At 48.0% G+C, this 21,715-nt stretch overlaps 1 protein-coding gene across 11 annotated transcripts in view; it reads left to right on the top strand.

Moving 5' to 3' along the window:
• Positions 1 to 962: 962 nt before the first annotated feature.
• The window catches only part of SRGAP2 (SLIT-ROBO Rho GTPase activating protein 2), a 233,339-nt gene continuing 212,586 nt past the window's right edge, over positions 963 to 21,715 (top strand). For all 11 annotated transcript variants that reach the window (XM_077887124.1, XM_077887122.1, XM_077887123.1 and 8 more), the window contains exons 1-2: positions 963 to 1,115; positions 2,799 to 3,408. In XM_077887124.1, the coding sequence (XP_077743250.1) occupies positions 3,342 to 3,408 (67 nt within the window). In that variant the 5' untranslated portion in view covers positions 963 to 1,115; positions 2,799 to 3,341. The remainder of the gene's footprint in view (positions 1,116 to 2,798; positions 3,409 to 21,715) is intronic.

Raw genomic sequence — 21,715 nt, 5'->3', positions numbered from 1 at the left:
GCCGCCTCTCTGCACGTCTTCCTCCGCGTGCCGGGATCCGGGAATCCGCTGGGCTTGGGTTCGCCCCCGCCCGGGAGCAGCCCGTGTCGCCTCCGTCCTCCCGGGACCCGCCGCCGCCTTCCCCCGTGGCAGCCCCCGCCCCAGCCCTCGGCGCGCCGGCGGGCTCTCGCGCCGTCCCCCCGCTCCGTCCCCCGCGGCCCCGCCGGCCCCTTGGGTCTCCGTCGGAGCGGCCGCTCGGGGCGCGCGGTGGTGCCGGCGGGACGGGTCAGAGGTCGCCTGTGGGGCTCAGTGGGCGCCGGGGTCTCTGTCACCGACGCGTCGTTTTCTGCTCGCTCTTCCGCTCTCTCCGCCTTCCCAACCGGCTGTCAGTTTGAATTGCCGGCGCCGCGCACCGATTGGGAGAACTAGAGCTCGCCCGCGTCCCGCATTGGCCGGCTCGGGAGGCTGCAGAGATCTTAGTGGCTCGGAGACCGTAGGCCCCGCCTCCGCAACGGTGCCGAGACCAGCGCGGCTTCTGGTTGGCCGAGCTTGGCTCCGCCTCTGCGCTCATTGGGCGGCGGCCAGGCTGGGCCCGCCCTCCTCCCGCCCCCGTGGAAGCGGCGAGGCCCGCCCTTCGCGCCTCTTATTGGGAGGCTTCCCACAGGGCCCGCCGGCCTCTGCTCTCCATTAGCTGCAATTCTCCGCAACGCCCCTCCTCCCTGCCCCGGTCCAATTGGTCGTGCTTTCCCTCAAGAGCGTGTGCTTGGCTGTTGGTTCCCTTTTAATCCCGCCCATTAATTCTACCTCGGGGCTCGGCGGCTCTGGGAGGAGCTTACCCTGTGACCACGCCTCCGCGGGGCTAGTCCCGCCTCCAGGTTTCGCCAGCTCCTCCCCCCAGTCCCGTCCTCGCGGGATCGGCTATTCCTATTGGCTCCCGGGTCCATCGGTCGATAGAAAGTGGGCGTTGATTGGTAAGGGGGCGGGCTCCGCTTCCCGGCGGGGTCCTGCGGAGTTGGCGGAGGCTCCTCTGGGGACGAGGGGACCGATCTGCGTAGAAGCGGGTGGCGGGGAAGAGGGGAGGAGATCTCCGAGTGGGAAGCGGAGCCGGGGCCCGAGACCCGTCGCGTCAGAGCCAGGTAAAGGCTCCTTGCCTCTCCCCTCGCCTCCTGCGGCCGCGGGGCTGGAGCCCTGACTGGACGAACCCGGGCAGGGGCGGGAAGGACGGGGCGCGGATGCTGCTTGCGGCGTCGCCCAGCGGTGCCGCCCGGAACCCCTCTGACCCCCCCCCCCGACCCTCTCCGGAGCTCCCAGGACAGCCCGTGATGCTGTCGCCGCACAGCGGGGCTCTGCCCTGGGACCGTGCCTCCGCGCAGCCCGCACCCGGCCCGCTCCCCAGCCCTCCGCGCGCGGGCAGCCTCGGCCACTGCTGGGCAGCCGTCGCCGGCGTCACCCGTAGCCATCGGCTGCCCGCTCCCCAGCCGCCTTACAGCCGGGACCCAGCCCCCGGCCCGCCTGGGACGGCTCCTTTCACGCGCTCGCGCTCGCAGACCCGTCGCGGGGCCCCCGCGCTGCCCGCACTCCCGCCCCTGTAACGCCGCGGCCCCCCGTCCCGCGCTCCCCCCCGCCCCGGCCGCCCAGGCCGCCCTCCCTGCGCCCTCTCTCCACCCGCAGGCGCGCGCCGAAGCTCCCGTTATCCCCGGCTCCGGTGCAGCCGCTGGACCCCACCTCACACCCCTCCCCGCTTCCTGCCGGCCTGAACCAGCACGCCGCCCGGGCTCCCTCCTCCTCCCCGCGCGGGAAGTGGGAGCCCCGGCCCCGGCGGGAGCCCCCCCGCCCCCCGCCCCCCGCCCCCCGCCGAGGAGAGGGTAAGGGGCGACCCAGGAGGGAGGGGCGCCTCCGCGGCACGGTGGGGAGCCTGACGGCCGACTGCGCTCCCGCCGCTTCCCTCCCGCCTCCCGGGCCTGGGCCAGGGCGGGATTTCCTCCGGCACCTCCTGGTGCGAGGAGTCGGGACTGCGACCCTCCCAACACCCCCCCCCCCCCCCCAGCCTGGGTCTGGGTGCGGTATTCGGGTTGGCCGGGCACAGTGACAAAAAAATATTGGGGGTGGCATTTAAGAGTCGCTCTGGTCCCTGGCTGGGGGGAGGCGGTGGCTGCCTCCCGTCCCCCGCCTCCGGGTTTTCCCGACTCCGACCCTAGCCTCTAACCCGTTTCCTGCTTCTGTCGACCACATTGTTTTCCTGGATGTGCCCCGTGCCGAGCAGGCTTTTTCCTGCAGGTCTCCTCCCCCCCCCCCCCCCGCCCCAAACATTTTGCTGCCAAGAGAAGCTAGTAACCAAAAACAAAACAACTGGGAGGAGGGGCGGGAGGGGAAGAAAAGTTGTGCCCGGGTGGCTTGTCCCTCCCTGGCTTTGATCCCTTTTGATGTCCTGGGAGTTGCCCCAGCCCGGGGTCAGGGGCCGCGTCGGAGCCACTGCGGAGGGTGCTCCCCGCGGCTGGCCGCTCCCCAGCGCTGGCGGGGCTCGGAGGCCGCCGAGGTGCCGCAGTCCCCGCCCGGAGCCCCGCGTTCCCGCCGCAGTCCCCACCCGAAGCCCGCGCAGGCGGCTGCTCCAAAGTGTTTTCTTCCAGCCCTAAAACAAAATCCGGAGGGAGCTTCCTTCCTCCGCACCTCGCCGCGCCGGGCTCTGTGGGCCGGGCGGTGTTTGGCCGAGATGAATGGGCCAAGGCCCGGCTCGGAACGACGTCCCCTACCCCACCCCCGCCGCGCTTAGGATCTGCGCTGGGGCTCATCGCCCCCTCCCCTTTTCCCTGCATTTACAGGCAAGTGAACCGGAGCAAACGACTTCCGATCCAGTCTGCGCTGCTGCGGCTCCCGTTTGGGATTTGATTTGCAGCATCTTCGAGCCTGTGCAACAAAAACCCGCGAAGCACGCCCAGCCCTCCCCCGGCACCCTTTTACGCACCCACTCCCTCCCGGGGACACAGCTGGGCGCGTCCACACCCCCGCACCCCCCACACCATGTTGTGCGGAAGGACTTCCACTCCCTGCCTCTGTCGTTGATGTCAGACCCCGGGCCAGCCTCCGGGCGCTGCAGTTCTCCCGGCTAATGCTGAGGCTGCGGCTCCGGCTCTAGCACAGAAACCAGCCGCCGCCGCGCCCGGCCCCAGCGTCCACCGTCTGCATGTGCCCGCCGTAGCCTTCAGCCCAGCCCGCAGCCCGCGCTCCCCGGAGCGCTGGAGACCACCGCGGGGGGCCCCTTCTGCCCTTGGGAGAAGCGGTCTTGGAGGTATTGATTTCGGTGGTTGGATTTTTCCCGTGGATCTATCAATTCATAATTTGAATTTGGAAGAAAGAAGGAAAACATGACGTCTCCAGCCAAATTCAAAAAGGATAAGGAGATCATAGCAGAGTACGATACTCAGGTCAAAGGTAAGGGCTTTGAAAAATTGCATGATGCATATGCTCTGTGGACCATTGAGGCATGTATTTCCACCCTGATTTGCAGGATGTTCATTTCTCTGGGTGGAGCAGGTGGGGGCAGGCTGAGCCCAGAGGTGGTTTCATAGGTGGGTTTGAGCCTCCAAGGGATGGGCTGTGCCAGGGGCCACCGGCTCTGGAAAGGAATTTTTAGAGTGGGCTGTAGGTTTGTTCTTGTAAGGGCTGGCCCTGATTTTGGCAGCCCTCTCCCACAAGCTAGATAGGGTGGGGGGAGGGGCGGGAGGTTCTTGGGGGAGAGAAAGGTGGCAGTTTGCCTCTGGGTGTCTGGGTCAGGTTTCCTTGAAGGACAACTGAAATCTGACAGGTGTTTGGGAATTTATGTCAGAGGTTGAAGAGGAGTCCAGGTAGAGAAAGGCAACCTTGAGAAGGTATACCATTTGGGGAGCCCCTGGAGAGGCGGGGTTTTTTTCCGATGCACTATATCAAAAGGAGACATTTGCTATGGCATCGGACACTGAAAGTCTGTAGCCACCTTGGGTGCACCTTGTACCTGCCAGGTCTCTGGTTGCTCTGTATTCAGTCAGAGATCAGAGAACAGAAAGAATAAGGTCATTTCACACCCGGTCTCCGCCCTCACCTAAACATGAATGGAGTTGGGATGTTAGGGTTGCTGGGTGGTGCTGATTCTGGAGAATGGGAAGACATAATTGTTTAACCCTTCTGTGTTGTCACTCTCTGCTCCAGAATGCATGCTTTTAAAGGCCCACTTGCCTCTGCAAAAATGTGAAGGCTAAAGCAAAATGTGGACCTGGAGAAACCAAGTGATCTGTCTACACATTTAATTGACTACCTGACTTGGTGCTGCATGAATCAGGGCCCCTTCCCAGACAACCTTTTTTTTTTTTTTTTTTTAACCAGCCATTCCCATAGGACGGGTTCCCGCCTGTTAAAGAGCCCCAGGATGTGTTTGTGCAAGGCACTGTCCCTTCCTGGCCAGTCACTGGGAAGAGCCATGTGCTCTAGCCCATTGAGACTTCAGCTGGGGAGTGGGAGAGGTGGGTGGCCTTGAACGTTACACCACATGGTTGGAGCTCTGGGTTTTCCTTTGTTTCAGAGTACAGAGGGAGGGGCCCCTCCTTCTTTGCCTGCACCAATGCAAGGAGACCTTTTCTATCATAGAGGACTTGGGAAGGGCCATGTCTCCCTTCTAATGATTGCCTGGGGTGGGGATAGTGTAGAGCTTGAAATGGGCAGCTGCCTTATCTCTTGGAAGGTTGGAATGTAGTTTCAAGCCCCCGTTTTGCCTGTAGGATCTTTTTAATGTCATCAGCTTGGTCAATGCTGGAGGTGCCCTGAGGGACCTTCTATCCACTTGGCTGCAAATATTGGTGGGTTTATTACAGAGGTGGGGGAGTTGATTGATTGATAGCTTCAGTTGAGCAGGGATTGGGAGAGGTGTGGTTGTGAGTTATAATTGAGGTCTTGGCCTCCTGTCACTGTTCATAATCTGGACCTGTTTTTGTAAACAATAGGCCACTGGCCTCTGTGTCCTGTCCAGATGCACTGTATTCTGCTCCTGGAATCCCCCTTGCCATTTTAACCAGATATGTCATTCTATTTTTTTTTTATACATCCTATTCTTAACTGTTGCAGTAGGGAACGTTAATAACTTTGACTTTCCCAGATTTCTCTCCAGAAGCACACCATTTGACTAAGGTGCAAAGTGATTTTATATGTTTATTTTTTGGAAGGTTCAGGGCTGATAGGTGTTAATAGAACCTTGTCTGCTGATTCCTATTGGTGAAAGATTTCTCACGAGTGTCTCAGAATTGAATACTTGCGTATTTACAAACATTGCTCATTGAGATGATGTAATGCAGTTGGCTATTTGGGGTTTCTCCTCAACCTTGCCGCAAGCAGGAAAAATGTTTTTGCTTTGCTCTGATATTTTCCACTGACACTTCAGGATCATAGAATTTTATAGGTGGCCGAGCATGACGTCTTACTTAGAGAAGCTGCCTGATAAAAAATGGATTTAAATGATTTAGTCCCTCATTTTATAGTGGAGGGGAGTACAGAGAAATTAAGAGGCTTGTCCAAGGTCACACGGCTAGGTGGTGGTAGCTGAAAGTAGAAGCTGGTTACTGACTTCAAATTCTCTGTTTTGCCCTATTCTTATTTACTATGAAACATCATCTGACCAGAGTAGGAAAAAAGAAATCCTTAAGAAGCCCAAATCTATCAACAAATAATAGTAGTGGTAATAATAATAATAGATTACATTTTGAGTGCTCATGATGTTCCAGCCTGTCTCAGGTGCTTCATATGAGTTGTCTTGTTTAATTCTGACATCAACCCAGAAGATAGATATTATTTTACCCTACATTCACTGCATGAAGACACAGGCTTCGAGAGGGTGAGAAGACTTCCCAAGGTCACACGGCCAAATCCTGGCAGCTTGACTCTGTTCCCTTATTCACCAGCCCTTTATTTAGTGAATTCTGTGCGTTCTAGGGGTTGGCGGTATAGCAGTGGCTAAGACAAAGACCCATCTCTTATGGAGCATAGGAACATATGTTCTAGAACCCAGGTTCTTCGTTGAAGAGCATCGAGATTGGAGACAAAGGACCCGGGTTCTAGGTTGGCTCTGCTCCCCCACCAGGTAGAAGCCCTCAGTCAGAATTCTGCATTTCAGGTTTTAATGTGTTACATGAGCCTGGTACTGCTGCTGGCCTTCTCTTACAGATGCCAAGATAAAAAAGAAAATTGCTCTTTTGGTCTGGTGGCTAAGAGCACACAGGTTTTTTTGAGTTTTTGAGCTGACCCAGGTGTCAAATCTCAGTTGGGTCACTTGCTCATCTTGCGCCGGGGGTGAGGTCCGTGACTTGTTTGAGCCTTAACTTCCTAACTGGAAAATAGGCAAAATACTGTGCATCTTAAGGTAGCTGTGAGGAGTCCATGAGATGGTCTGTGGAAATCATTTGGCATGGTATGTGTGCTCGCCACCCACTCTGTTAGCGAGCCCTGCGTCCTGCCACGTCAGGCTAACCGTAAGGCTAACTGGCCCTTCACCCTCAGCGTGACCCCTGTTCAGGGATGGGAGACGAATCTGGGTATGAAGCTTGAGTTCTAGGTTAGGTTCCTCCAGTAGCAGTGAAAGGTATCTTGAACCCCAGAGCCCTCAGTTTCCCTTCCTGCAAAATGAACAGATAAACTGTCTAGTTGTTGGCAGCCGTTATCTTGTTCCTCTGACCAGAGTCCTGGGCTTTATGCCTTTTTCTGTCAGAACGGCTTGAACCGAGTGGACTCGAAATGGGCTCTGCGGGATCTTGTCTGCCCTGTGGCTTTTGCTTCTCTGTCAGCCACCTGCTTGCACGGGCCCCCGAGGGCTTCTGAGGCCGCAGCCCCAACCCGAGGCCGAGGCCGTGGCCAGGGTACATTTATGAGGGGCGTGCCTCCTTCATCAGCCTGCCTGTAGCCGCCTTCTTCAAAACCATCATTGTTTCTGGTTTGTGGGTGTTCAGATTCCTTTGAAAGTTCATGCCTCTCAATGTCTGACTCAAAAGCAATAATATTCATAGTGCTTTTACGTGGCTCTTTCCAGTTAATGAAACGCTTTCATATCCGTGAATCTCTGGAAATTCTTGACAACTCTGGTCAGGCTCCTGGTCATAACCTGAGGCCTTCTGGCCTATAGCCTGTTAGCTTCTTGCAAGGTTGGAGCTGCAAGAGGTGGTACAGTGCAAGACACGGTGGAGATGATGATCTGGCGAGCCTTGGGGAGGCTTCACATCACCGCGTAGTCTCTCTGCGAGTGTTGTCCTCGGCTTCTTCTGGAACCCTTTCCTTTACCCTCGCCATACCTTGAGTTTTTCTAGTGCCCCAGAATGCTTGAGATTGACAGTTAATGCAAATATTCCAGGAGGAATCCTCTGAAACAGAGTGGCACTGTGTGCCGAGCAAATTTTCTTTCTTGAGAACATTGGGGGTCTTGTCCTTTTTTTTTTTTTTTTTTTTAAATGTCTTAGAAGGGCAGTATGTGTGCACCACAGAGCTGAGAAGTGAAATTCTCTAATTTCCATCTGGAGCATTTTGGTAGAAAAGCCTCAGGCCTTTGCCTGAAACAGTTTAACCCTTTTAGGACCCTTCCAGAGCTGGAGACGAAATTTAAAACTCCGCACATATTGTGGGAGTGCGCGCGCACGCACACACACACACACACACACACACACTTGGAAATGTGGATTGCTGGTATTTAAACAAGGTTGTTCCCCTGGGAGGTCTGAGCGGTTCTTCACTCATGCCAACAAAGGTCTTCTCTGAAGCTTCTTTCCTCCCAGCCCCCAGCCCCCAAGGGAGCTTTAAATATAATCAGTTTGTGAAAAGCTGCAGTAAAACATCTCCTTGGAATCCCCAAGCAGATGCTATCATCTTCCTGCGAGATGATTGAAGGCTTCTCTTCCATTGCTCAGGGAAAATAGGGCTCTGCAGTAAGCTGAACTCCTGGAAGGAAAGGAAGCTCTGGGAAAAATGAAGCACTCTGTGTGTAAGGGTCGGAGGAAGGTAGTGGGCAAGGAGCTGGGATGTTGTGTGCTGGGCAAAGCCGCAGTGTTGAGACGTGTGTTTGTGAGCAGCCCTTTTGAAATTTCAGACATTCTCCTAGGGCACGGGAACAGAAATCTCTTTGGAGAAGCCCATCTGGTGGTTATGGCCACATCCTCATGCACCGCACAGATTGAAAGCCAGGGCAGGACCCAGTCATTTCTCTGCTGCCAAGTTTACAGAGTCAGACCTGGCCCTGATCTGTAGGATCCACACCCTTTAAAATCAGCAGGTGCCCAGCTTCTGACTCCTAGGCTCCCATTGTTCACTCCAGATAAACATGGGCTGCCAGTGGTACCTGTAGAGCCCTTCTTCCAGAAGAGAAGTTTTTGTCCTGGGAATTGTGCCTTCTTTAACACCCTAGACCTCCCAGGGCTTTGTTCTGGAAGTATTATGTCACATGGCAGGGGAAAAGAAGTCAATATGTAGATCTCTACTGGTAATAAAATTCAAGTAAACAGTTTTAACTTGGTGTAAGCTACAGAATTGGTCTTTTAGGGTATCTGGAAAGGGTACCTCGGAAGGTATTTGACTTAAATATCAATGAAAGCGCTGAGTGAAGTAAGTCAGTCGGAGAAGGACAAACCTTATATGTTCTCATTCATTTGGGGAATATAAATAATAGTGGAAAGGAATATAAGGGAAGGGAGAAGAAATGTGTGGGAAATATCAGAAAGGGAGACAGAACGTAAAGACTGCTAACTCTGGGAAACGAACTAGGGGTGGTAGAAGGGGAGGAGGGCGGGGGGTGGGAGTGAATGGGTGACGGGCACTGGGGGTTATTCTGTATGTTGGTAAATTGAACACCAATAAAAAATAAATAAAAAAAAATCAATGAAAGCACTTAAAAGCATTTTTAAGAATTACAAAATAACACCTTTACTGATTTTACAATATTGTGTAGGAACTTTCATCTCTTTACTTGTGGGAAAATACACACAACCTAAAATTTACTATCTGCATTGTTCTTTTTTTTTTTTTTTAAGATTTTGTTTATTTATTCATGAGAGACACAGAGAGGCAGAGACACAGGCAGAGGGAGAAGCAGGCCCCTTGCAGGGAGCCCAATGTGGGACTCGATTCCAGGACCTTGGGATCACACCTTGAGCTGAAGGCAGACGCTCAACTGCTGAGCCACCCAGGCGTCCCTATCTGAAGCATTCTTTAGTGTACAGTTCAGTGGCAGTTAGAACATTCCCGCTGTGCAAACCAGCACTACCATCCATCTCCAGAACTCTGCATCTTGCAGAATTGAACTCGGTACCCATTAAACAATACCCCCTTACTCCTACCCTGGATGTCTGACTCTCACCCTGTATGTCTGACTGTTCTAGGTATCACATATTGTAGGTGTATACCACATTTTGTTTATCCATTCATCTTTCCATGGACACTTGGGCGGTGTCTGCCTTTTAGCTATCGCAAATACTGCTGCTGTGAACAGTATGATGTACCCCTATTTACAAAAATGTCCTCTATAGCCAAGTTTTACAAGCCTGTATACGTATTTCTATATAATCACGTGTCCTGATAAGTCTTGTTAGAGTTAAGATTTAAATGTACGTGTTCATGTTTTCTTATTATGAATATGTATTTATGCTCTAATATGAACATTGTATGTAGATAACAATTTAATACCTCTTAATAATTACATGAATTACTAAATTTTTATTGTATTTTTAATCACTTTATTAAAGTTTAATTGACATGTAATAACCACACATGTTTAAGGTATACATTAGATACATTTTGACATATGCTAACACACCCATGAAATCATCCCAATCAAGATAAGTGAGCAGAATGATCATCACCAAGAGTGTCTTCATTATAGTATATTATTAAATGAGTAATATAATAACTACATTACAGAAATGACATTAACTTAAAAATAAGTAAAAACCAGGTCTTAATTAAATTTAAAAAAGTAATAAATAAACAGTGATCCAAGCTACCCAGGTTAGTTCCTGGAAATTTTATTTATTTATTTATGTATTGCCTTAGTGAATAAAGACAGCCTTCCAGAAGAGCTTGGTTAATAATTGTGCCTCAGCTATTACTATGTGCTTAGGAGGGGAGGGGGCGAGAAAAAAAAATCTTGGACATGTTAGATGTTGACGAGTGACAGTATCTGTTTTTCCTAAAGACCTTACTTGAATCAGTCTCTAGGGCCTCACACTTCTTCTGAAAGGGTCACAAGTGAGCCAGATGCCAAGGGGTGGGGCTGGGGGCTCCCCTGGGAGATCTGCTCAGAATGCCATGAATGTGGCTTATTTCCTCTCATGATTGATTCCCTGCTGAGAAGAGACCAACTTCCCAGGTGAACATTAACTGGGTCCTCAATCTTAGTCTCAATTCTATCATCAACCATATCTCTTATTTTACTGTAAGAGGATTGGAGGCCTATCTGGATGATTTGCCATACTTGAAAGACATCTATTAGCTAACATTCTGCTGTTTATTTGGGGCTTACCATGTACTTAGGCTAAGTACGTTACATAGATTGTGCCTAAACCTCACACCAACCCTAGGAGGAATACATTGTTCTTACCCCATTTTGCTGATGAATAAATGGAGGTGCAGGTGAATCAGTGACTTGCCCAGGGGCTACTGCTGGTGCATGATGGGACAGGAATTAGGACCTGGGCTCTCACCAGAGTCTGAGTCCAAGTGCTGCTCCTGGAGTGCCCCTTTCTCCCTGTCCAGTTCCACAGTTTTGCCTACTAAGGTCTCAGGCTGCTGGGTGCCTTCCATGGTCACTCTGACTAGAAAGGACCCTTCTCTCTGGGATGACTGACACAGCACTATGGCATTCATCTTGTACTGCCTTCAGTTCTAAATATGTGTCTAGGTGGGAAGTTTTGAAGGTGCTTAGTGCAGTGCAAAGAACCCAGGCCTTGGAACAGGCCCTCAGTGGGAACCTCAGCAGCAGCACCTCCTTGCCCTGTGGCCTTGCTCGGGTTACTCAGCTTCTCCTCCAAGCGTGCTCTCTTGTGACGTAGAGATGGCAAGACCTACCTGGCTGGTTTATTGTGAATGTGTGTCAAGTATCTGCCAAATAGAAAATGCTAAATACGTAGCTCTTTTTATAGGGGACCCTTCAGGTAGGAGCACATCTAGAACAGTATTGTAGCCCTCAATGGTGGCTCTTGGTAAACATTATCAAGTATTATGATAAATGCATAAATTACTGTAAATAATTTTTAAAAAACGGTTTCTTATTTTGATCTTGATGGTATATCTTACATAATATCACCAAGGTGATTTATTATTTTTTATTTTTTTAAAATTTATTTATTCATGAGAGACACACAGAGAGAGGCAGAGACATAGGCAGAGGGAGAAGCAGGGAGCCTGCAGGGAGCCAGATGCAGGACTTGATCCCAGGACCCCAGGATCATGACCTAAGCCAAAGGCAGATACCCAACCACTGAGCCACCCAGGTGCCCCACTCAGGTGATTAAAAAAAAAACAACCCACTATTATACTAAGATCATAACGTAGAAGACTATTTATACCCATCACTTTGCCCTTACTCTGCTTATGTCTTTCACCATCACAAAGCTGAATTGCTTCTAGTTTCCTTACCACTTACCGTGTTACATTATTTCATGCTTCTTGTGTTATGCATGCTGTGTCCTCTCTTTGGAATGGGTTCTTTCTCTTGGACTTGGAAAGCTCAGTTATTCCTTAAAAGCCAGCTCAGATGCCACCACCTCCAGGAAGTCTTCCTTGCTTCTCTCTTCACAGTGATCTTGTGCAAGATGCCAAGCAAGATTCCTCAGCATCTCCCTTTACTTTCTGCACAGGGCTAATCAACACAACCCAGAGCATTTCCTTAGCAATGTCCTGAGGCTTCTATGCATTCATTATATTCCATTGTAATCTCTTTGTTTACATCTTTTTATTTACAGCTCACTGAGCACCTTGGGAACAGACCTATCTTTTATTTGCTGCCATGTGTCCAGCTTCTGGCACAAAGAAGCTCTAAAAAATGCTTGTAAATAGAACCAGACATTTACTGAATTGAGGTTGGATGTGCCTGTGCCATATTTCTGCCTTTCTCCCCCTACTCCAATAAAAAGCCTTCTCCTTATGTTGATGTTATTTGAAATTCAGAGTGGATCAAACATGATGAAAATTGTCATTATGGAAGGGCAAGTACACACCATGTAGCATGTGAAGGCTCCCCAATGGGGGAGGGGGGTGTTTTTCCTTATGTACTACCCCCTCTTCCCTCTTGAAAATCACTGCCCTGGAACTGTAATTGAGTTGATCTTCAGTCACATTTCTTTCCTTGGAAACCAAGAAAAATATTAACTCCCAAGTTCCAGAGTGTAAAACAAAAAGTAAGGTTTTCTGTAATTGAAGCAAAACAAATTCTACATTTGTCCAGGATTTATTTATCATTTTAAGCAGATATTTGAAATCTAAAGTTTAGAAAGTTGAGGTCTATTTTAAAACAGTTGACTCAGCAAAAGGACTTTGTGATACTTTTTTGAAGCATGTGTTTGGAGAGAGCTATTGGCTCCTTCGAAGCAGCTGTATGATCTATGGAAAAACGGGGAGGAAAGGTTCAAAGGGACTAACAGGGAGACTCTCCCCTCTGATTTTCAAGTCATTTGGTATTCAGTTGCCTTGACCTTATTTATACATTGTGAATGAATGGTCCTGAACTTGAAATATATATTCATGAGGAAAGGAAAACAGCTGGGGAGTGTGCCTCCTGCGTTTCTGTGGGTATTTTAGGATGCCATCTGTTAGGGAGAAGGCAGTCTTTTAAAATAACCTTTTCTTCTAAAAATGCACTAATCAGTGGGCAGGTGACCCGAGAGGCATTATGAAAGTTGGAACTGAGTCTTTGCTGTCTGATCCCAGATCCTGCATCTCAAATCACCACTCGTAGGGCAGGGTCTGAGCGCCCTCTCCCAGGAGAAGGTGATCTCATCAGCCACAGGCGTCTGGGTGGCCAGGGCTCCACAGGAAGACCAGGCACAGAAAACAAAGGGGTCTGAGAGCATGAGTTGGCCAAGACATGCCATGCCATCAGCTTTAAGAAGTACATCCTGTTTCTGAAGACCTGGCAACGATTTCTCCAAACATTGGGATCCTTTAGGGATCTGTTCTCTTTTCCACTAGTCTTTCTCTTGTGTTTTGATTGATTGATTGATTGATTGGGGTGGGGTGTATTGGGGCAGATCTTGTCCCATGAATAAGGTGCTCTTTGGGGAAGCATCCTGACTCAGGTACTTGCTTTGGACCAATACTCTGTGCAGGGAGAATGGTTCCAAGGGAAGGAGTGCCATTTGGAGGCAGAAAGTTTGGGTGTTAGTTTGGCTTTGTCATTTACCACTGTGATTTTGGGGGTAACTCACCCTTAGGTCTCAAGGCTGCTAGAGTCCTCATCTATGAAATGGAGACAATCATTCTTGGCCCCAGCTAACAATTGATGATGATGACAGTGGCTGGCATTTATTGAGTGCTCCTTATATTTAAGCTCTAAGTGCTTTATGTATACTAACATGAATCTCCCAACAGCCCTACAAGGTAGTTGCTTTTATGATCCCCGTTTCACAGATGAGGCACCAGTAGGCTACAGAAGTTACTCCAAAGCACATAGCTGGTAAGTGAGAGATGGGCGATGAACCCAAGCTGACTTAACATTGTCCTGGTTATAGATCTCATTTCCTAGGATCAGGATGCAAAAAGTAGTTCATGCAGTGTTCTAAATGTCTTTCTGGGACATACCTCCTTGACCCCCTTCCTCCCCTCCCTGCCTTGGTTTTCTCATCCAGGAGATTTGGGCTTGGATTAGAAAATTTCTAATACCCTCCCAGCTTTCATGGTTCTTATTTTTCTACCTTAATATATTGACAGTTTTGCCCTATTAAGCAGGCGCACTTGTAAGAACAAAACCTATTATATTCTGAGCTTCAGTCTCCTCAGTCCCAGAGTTGGCCATGTCTGCCTGGCTGCCGCACACGTACAGGGGCAGCAGGGGTGGGGTGGTGGTGGTGGAGACAGCAGGTGGTGGCAAGGTGGCAGCTGCTCTGGAGAGCAGTTGAAGTGGTACTTGGTCAGGTGTCACTATCTGTTAGGAAGATGTGCTTCACAGTTGGAGAGATGGAGGGAAGGGATGGTTACTTGACAGGCCTCGTGGTGGACCTGTGGCTGGGTTACTCGGAACAATAAATACTTTAATCAGGATAAATATGTTAAACCCTGGACTTCTGGTGAGCTCAGAGGCCTATGGATTTGAGACAGTTCCTTGCCGTCACCAGTGTGGATGGTTTTCTTTGCCCATGTTGGTGGGCTAGAGGTAGAACTTGTGTAACCCTTGGTATTGTAGACATGTAATGTTGCTGTGTGCTGTGCTTGAATTAAATAAGAAAAAATAGAAAAAGGAAGTTAGGTGCTTGTCTTTAGTTACGATTTAAGAAATAAGGAAATGGGAGGCTTTTAAATCCCTGACCTCTGGGCTGGGCTGAACTAGGGGGAGGCCATGTGGATGTGGAACTGGAATAGGGTTAATGTGGACATCTGGGTTGTGGGGGAAGTGACTGCAGGCTCTCCTAGGATGCAGGATGGCCTCTTGCCACCTACACCCTTCTTCATGGGTTCGGCCCTTGGTCAACTAAAGGATTTGTGTGGGAATCATGATGAGTTATGCTGTAATGTGGAGTTGAAATGTTTTCCCGTTTGTGTTTGTTTTCTTTTCACCTAATGAACAGGCTAAGTCTGTTGTTTTTAAATGAGTACTATTAATAATAATGACAGCTCATATTTTTATCATTATAGCATTTAAAAAAGATCATTCATAGGGAGGCAGGGATGGTTGTAGGGTAATGGAGGACTAACTGCGTAATGTCAGACAAGTCCTTCCACCTTTGGTATTCCCATCTCAGCTGGAAAGTAGAAAGATGGATTGCTAGTTCTTTGCTTCATCGTTTTTAGGACCTATGACCAAAACCTGGTTATTATAAAGTAAGTTGCTGCATAGCATTTCCATGTTGATTATTGTCCCGAGGGAAGGATAGAAACCAGAGAATAGATACCATAGATTCTTCCTGCTTGTCTCTCCTACTCCTGGCTTAAAGTTTTTATCTTTAAACGACATTAATAGGTTTTGTGTGTTAGTCGTTGGAGTCAATTGTGCTGTATCTCTTGATCTGTCTTATTTATTCATTGATTTGTGGTGATGTAACTTATCTCAACTCTCTGCCGTCAGCAATTTTCAACGAAACATTGAAGCGTTTTGGGTAGATGGTGTGTGTTGCTTTGATTAATGAGGTTCTTGATCTGGATATTTTAAGGCAGTTAACAGCACAGTTTAAAAATACCTAGTATTGGGCAGCCCCGGTGGCGCAGTGGTTTAGTGCCGCCTGCAGCCCGGGGTGTGATCCTGGAGACCCAGGATCGAGTCCCACATCAGGCTTCCTGCATGGAGCCTGCTTCTCCCTCTGCCTGTGTCTCTGCCTCTCTCTTCGCTCTCTCTGAATGAATAAATAAATAAATCTTAAAAAAAATAAATAAAAATAAAAATACCTAGTATTCCTTAAAACTTCAGTAGCACTCCCACTGCCAAAGTTTGAAACTGATTTGTGCCACTTATTTCCTTCTAACAGTAAATATGTGCATGTGAGCCCATATTTGTTCTTTTGACGGGGCAGCAGGATTGCTACTACAGAAATGCCAACTCTTCTGAATTTAGCAGCAAAAAGAGTTAATCATTATTTAGGTAGGAACAGAAACCTCCCAAGTTTCTAACCTGCCGTGGCCCCACATCTCCTCCTTACTGCTCCTAGAAGACCAGGCACTCTTGGGCACAAGCCTGTGCACACGTGTGCATGTGCACACATACACATGCACACAACTTAATGTAAAACGATCTCATGTTTATAAGAGCTGGAATTACTTGGAAATACTTGTGCTCTGTAGGCTCAGTGGACATGATGTGAAAGCAGGCCTATTTAGCCTGTGGAGATTGCAGATAACAGCATGATATGTAATTGAGTAAGAATTTGAAAAATTATCCAATAACATTAGGAGCAACAAAGCACCCGCTTGTTTGTGTTTCTTTTTTTTCTTTCTTTTCTTTTTTTTGGGGTGGGGGGGTTCTTTTTTGCTGAAAAACTATCCAGAGGAGGAGTAAGGAGCTAGTATTGTTTTCAGGGTGTGGGAACCCCCTACCCCTCCTCCCCCCTTAACCAACTATGTTTGCCCAGGCAGAGAGTGTGAGGTCTCAGAGATCTTGACAGATCATTTAGTACATTCTTTTGCCCTTCGGGCAATTCTTCAGTCTAATCATTTCAGGAAAAGAGCTGTCAGCTAACCTTTAAAATCTTTTCCAGAAGAGTACACCACAGCCTACCTTCCCATCTTGTTCCAGTGACCCAAACTATAAATGGTCAATTCCTTCATTTGCAGAACTTGAAACAGGATAAAAAAGGAGGCCTGATGAATGGAACTCATATTTTTGCTGTCGCCACCACACCCTCTGTACAGACCTTTGCTTCATTTGGGTTCTCAGGCTTGAGGAAGGAAGAGGTCATTGATGAAATTCTTGAGGCCTTAGTACAGGCTTCTAGTGTGTTCTTCTCAGCCCCTCCCCTCCTCACTTCTACCAGTGTTGGGATACTTTGTGTTAAACACAGAAATCATGAACTAGTTTCAACCAGTACCCATTTATCTGATACCCACTCTGTGCTTGGTTTTGTGCTAGGTTGCAGGCATATAGAGATACAGAACAAGGTTTTGGCTTTCAAGGAGCTTCAGTGTATTAAAAGGGATAGACAGATTGCATTAATACAGTGAAGGACCACAGTGGAGGGATAGGAAAGCCCAGTGGTTGGACATTTAGTGATGTGGCCAAGGCTGATTGAGGTGGAAGATGGTGATTGTACCTAGTATTACCGTGTGCTTGGTGATCTGTGAAGTGCCTTTCCGTACTTTATCTCATTTAACCTCTGAATGGTGCTATAGCAGGGCAGGGTGATTTTAGGCCTTTTAATAATTTTTGGTCACTTTTGAAATATTTTATTTTGAGATGATTATACATTCACATGCAGTTGGAAGAAACAATAGATTGTAGTACCCTTTACTTAAAATCTTTAAAAACTATAGTACAATGTCACAACCAGGACACTGACATTGATATAGTCAGAATATGTACAGCCTCATTACTACTGGGTGGCTCATGTTGATTTTATAGTCCTGCCTCTCTCCACTATTCCCTCATCCTACCTCCCTTTATCCTTAGTCCTTAACTCCTGGAGCTGCCAGTCTGTTCTCATGACTGTAGCCTTGTCATTTTCAGAATATCATTCAGGGAATCATATAGTATGTAGCCTTTTAGAATTGGCTTTTTCTCACTCAGCATAATTCTCTGGCAATTTATCCAGGTTGTTGTATGTATCACTAGTTCCTTTTTATTACCCATGATAGGGATGTACATGGGTTTGCTAACCATTTACCCATTGAAGGACAGCTGGGTTGTTTCCAGTTTAGGGTTAGTATGAGTAAAAGTGCTATAAACATTCATGTATAGATTTTTGTGTGAACATGTATTTTTTTAAAAAGATTTTATTTATTTATGAGAGAGAGAGAGAGAGAGAATGAATGAATGAGGGAGGGGCGGAGGTGGAGGGAGAAGCAGACTCCTTGCTGGGCAGGGAGCCTAACTCATGGGGCTTGATCCCAGGACCCTGAGATGATGACCTGAGCTGAAGGCAGACAGTTAACCAGCTGAGCCACCGAGATCCCCCTGAACATGTATTTATTTTTAAGAGTGGAGGCAGTTTTGTCTTTTTTTTTTTTTTTTTTTTTTAAACAGAAAGATTACGGATTGGAAGGTGGAAAATCTAGGTTTTGCTTCTCACTAGGAAGTGCTGTATATGTATCCCCGAATTTATCCTTTGCCTTCTTGAGTCTTGATTTCCTTGTCAGTAAAACGTTATACTATGTGTTCTGCCTACGTGCCAGGGTTGTTGTGTGGATAAATTGAGATAATAATATGATAACAAATTTATAAATGGCAATAAAATATACAGAAGTGGGATAAGATGCTACCTCACTGTTTCTGTCCTTTAAAGTCTGGTAGATGAGCTGGAACCTTTCCCCGAGTAGTTCTTGAACCTCAATCTAGAGATGGCTCTGTTAGGTTGTTTTTCTTTTTTTTTTATTGCTGTGTACATATTTCTTACATATCTTTGTCACCCATCCTTTGTTGGTGATACAGATTATGTACGCCTCTCCCAGAGCTGGCGTATCTTTTCACTTTTTGCTGGATTCTCTGATGTATAAGAAATTTTGTTGTAAGATACTCACATCTATCTAGCATTCTCTTTGTTGTTTGGACTTTTATTTTTTTTTAAACACATGCAGCCTTTGCTCTCCAGAAATTATAAGGATATTCGCCTGTATTTTTCTAAAGGTTTTTAAGTTTTGCTTCTCAAATACTTGCCTTGAATAAATGAGGAGTTTATTTTTATGAATGGTGAGGTAGGAATCTCACTTTATTTTATATTCCATATGGCTAACCATTTGTTCTGTTTCATTTATCAAAAGAGTCCATGTCTTTCCCCATTTATTTGTAGTGTCCCATTAGTATGGATGTTGAGTTTACACATATTTGTGGGCAAGATGACTCCTCAGTCCTGCTGTAGTGGTGTTAACACTTTGCCACCTGGGATGAGAACTTCTTTCACTTGCAAAATATTTCCTAAGGGTTGAAACTATGGTTTTAGCAAATTATGTTTTGAAAGATTTTCAGACACCCAGGGGTCTTCTATCTCATCTTGAGTAGGACACAAAGTTACCCCTGCAGAAGCCAGGGCCTAGCAAGCTGTGAGGGGAGCAGGTGTTTGTCACAGTTAAAAGAATACGTATTTTGTGGTTGTCAGTATTTCCAAATATATCTCCCATGCCACAAATAATTACTATGTAGGTTTCATGAGAGATTTAGAGGTGTCCAGAGTCTCATCTATATCCTCCTTGATCATATAAACTGGTGGAGAAAAACAGCCAATGTATACGAAAAGTAATAAAAAAAAAATTAACCCACAGCAACAAAAGAGATGACATCAGCCAGTGGATGACTGAAGATGAGTCATGTTGATAAGAACTTGAGGAATTCAGAGATGGAGAGGGGTGGGCCAGAATGAACAAGATCTTGACTGATGGCATAGGCTCTTGGCTGACTCCAGAGTAGGAGGGAAGAACAGAGGCAGTGTGTGCGCCTCCCTTGGTGTTCCCACAGTCCCCACCGAGCTGACCAGTCCTACATCACTTCCTACACCACAATACAAGGATGGTTTTATCCGTCCTCATGTCCACCTTCAAGCCCCTTTCCTTAGAAACAGGCTCCCTGCCAAAAAGCCACTTGTGAGCTCGCGAGGGTAGACAACCTTTCATTTCACATTCCCAGCAACCAGCACCGTGTTTGCTTGTGGTGGGCACCAGTAAATGTTTGGCTGAGTCAGTGGGCACCCCCCCCCCCCCCCACTGAAGAACAGGAGGCCAAGACAGACGAGTAGTATGGGGCCAGATGATTTTGGATGATCTGGACGGTCAGCCAGAGTCTGGCTGTGTGCTGAGGCAGTGGGGAACAATAGAGGCAGTCTGATGGAGGACTGGTGTGATGAAGTTGTGTTTCAGAGAGACTCCTGGCTTGCTCCAGGCTGGCAAGGGAGGCCTGCTTCTGCCCACACAGTGTACTCTAGTAGTCTGTGCCGGCCCCCTGCGGTGGCTGCTGGGAATATGTTGGTAACTGTGACCAGTTCTTAGAGCCACCACAGAGGGAAGCAGTGATTCTCCATTAACTAGAAACTTGTGCTCAGGCCCTTGATCTATGGTGACTGGGGACTAACGCCCAGGTCTGTAGGACTCCAAAGTCAGTCTATTCTTTTCCCCTTGGTCCGTGCTGGACCACACTATGTAGTCCAGAGTTTCTACTGAGATGGGGGAGCCTAGCTGCAGGGATGAGTGTGGGAGCCAGGGGCCAGGCGAGAGTCACGCAGGGCACAGGGTTCTGAGCTTGGGGCACAGCGAGAAGGCTGGTGGCAAAGGGAGAATTTGCTGTGGGGAAGTCAGGAGAAGATGCTGCACTCTGCAAGAGAATGAGGGTTATTTTAGACTTCTGAGTTTGAGGTGACAGTTCCATTCAAGGAGGAATATCACCAGGTAAGTGACAGTGCCAGTCCTTCCCCACATCCCCCCCTTCATTAAATCTGTCATTTTCTTTCCTAAATTGGGAATGTTGCAGAGAAACTGCGAGATAGATGGCATCTCACCTACATGCCAAATACCTGACCTCGTTTGCAGCTTTTCTACATTTCGGTTTGAAAAATATCTCTCCCCCCAACCCCCTTCAAGGGGACTCACTGTTTGTGTTTGGGAATTAATAGCATTTTCTTTCCCAACATCCTGTAGGGGATGAGCCCTGGCTGAACAAGGAAAGGAAAAAATTGCGTTCTGAGTCTCTGCTCTGCTGATGAGCATCTCTCTCCTGCTCTGAGAATTACAGAAAAGTCTATTCAAGCCCCCCCCCAACACCCCATCCGCCCCCCCTAGCTCCCATGGTTGACAAAGAGTTGGCTAACGAACAAGTTATTTTAAAAGCATCCCAGGGAGTGTGGGAGAGGCTGAGTTCAGCAAAACACGACTGGGTGGTGCTGGTGCTGGTGCTGTTTCGAGGTGTGGAGGCAGGAGTGGCTAATTCACCTTAATTTGAATAACTTTGGGATGGTGAGATGGCTCCTGGATAGAGGGTTTGATTAGAGATTGTGCTGTGGGATTTGTTGGGAGAGGGGATCAAACTAAAGCTATTTATAGGCAAATATATTTTAGGTATTGGCAGTGGAACTGAATGTCTTCCATCATCACCTCCAAAGGCTTTGAATTTTTAGTGTTATTTCTATTCTGAACAGAATGGCCTGTGATTTACTGTCATCCAGTGTGTTGGATCCAGGGAGACTGGAGGAATTCTTGTTCTCCTTTTTATTTTTTCTAAGTGACAGAGATTACCAACCGTTGGCTTGGGAATCTTAAGCCCCAATTTGGTAGAAGGAAACACCCAACTGGGGGGTCAGAAGGCTTGAGTGCCAGATTCAGCTCTGACCCTTGCCATTCATCGCACGGCCCTGCATAATACCCTAACCTCTCCTGGCCTCAGCTTCTCTAGATTAAAGATGACCATATAATACTTACAATGAGGGGTTGCCATGTTACTTAAATTAAGAGATAACCATTTCATAAATGCTTTGTAAATGACACAGCCCAAGCAAATATAAACTAAGATTTAATTTGCTGTGACAGAAGAAGGTGGATGGTCTTTTGGAGTTGTTTCCATGGGACTTGACCTACATAACATTGACTTGAGCATGTTTGTTAAAGTGAATCACCTGTTGCTCCCTGGGCCATGCTTGAAAGGACATGCCAGTGCTGTGGTGAGCCCTTCAAGAACCACTCCGAGTTCAGGTCGTTCTTACACAATTTGGGCGTCATTTACACACACACATTCTTCCCCCTTGGAAACAAAACAGTGACTTGGGCAGGGTAGACATCGGGCAAGTGACTTAGCCAGCAAATATGTGATTAATAACATAGATTTGGCCTAAGTGTCAGTGTGAGCCTCTGTATATAGATGGGTAAATGATAAACAGCAAGTCTGCCAAGCAGAGCGTGCTGGGGAAGCCAC

The sequence above is a fragment of the Canis aureus genome, chromosome 38, assembly GCF_053574225.1.
Source record: "Canis aureus isolate CA01 chromosome 38, VMU_Caureus_v.1.0, whole genome shotgun sequence".
NCBI lineage: Eukaryota > Metazoa > Chordata > Mammalia > Carnivora > Canidae > Canis > Canis aureus.
The sequence above is the reverse complement of the archived record's forward strand: the minus strand, read 5'-3'. Positions and strand labels throughout refer to the sequence as shown.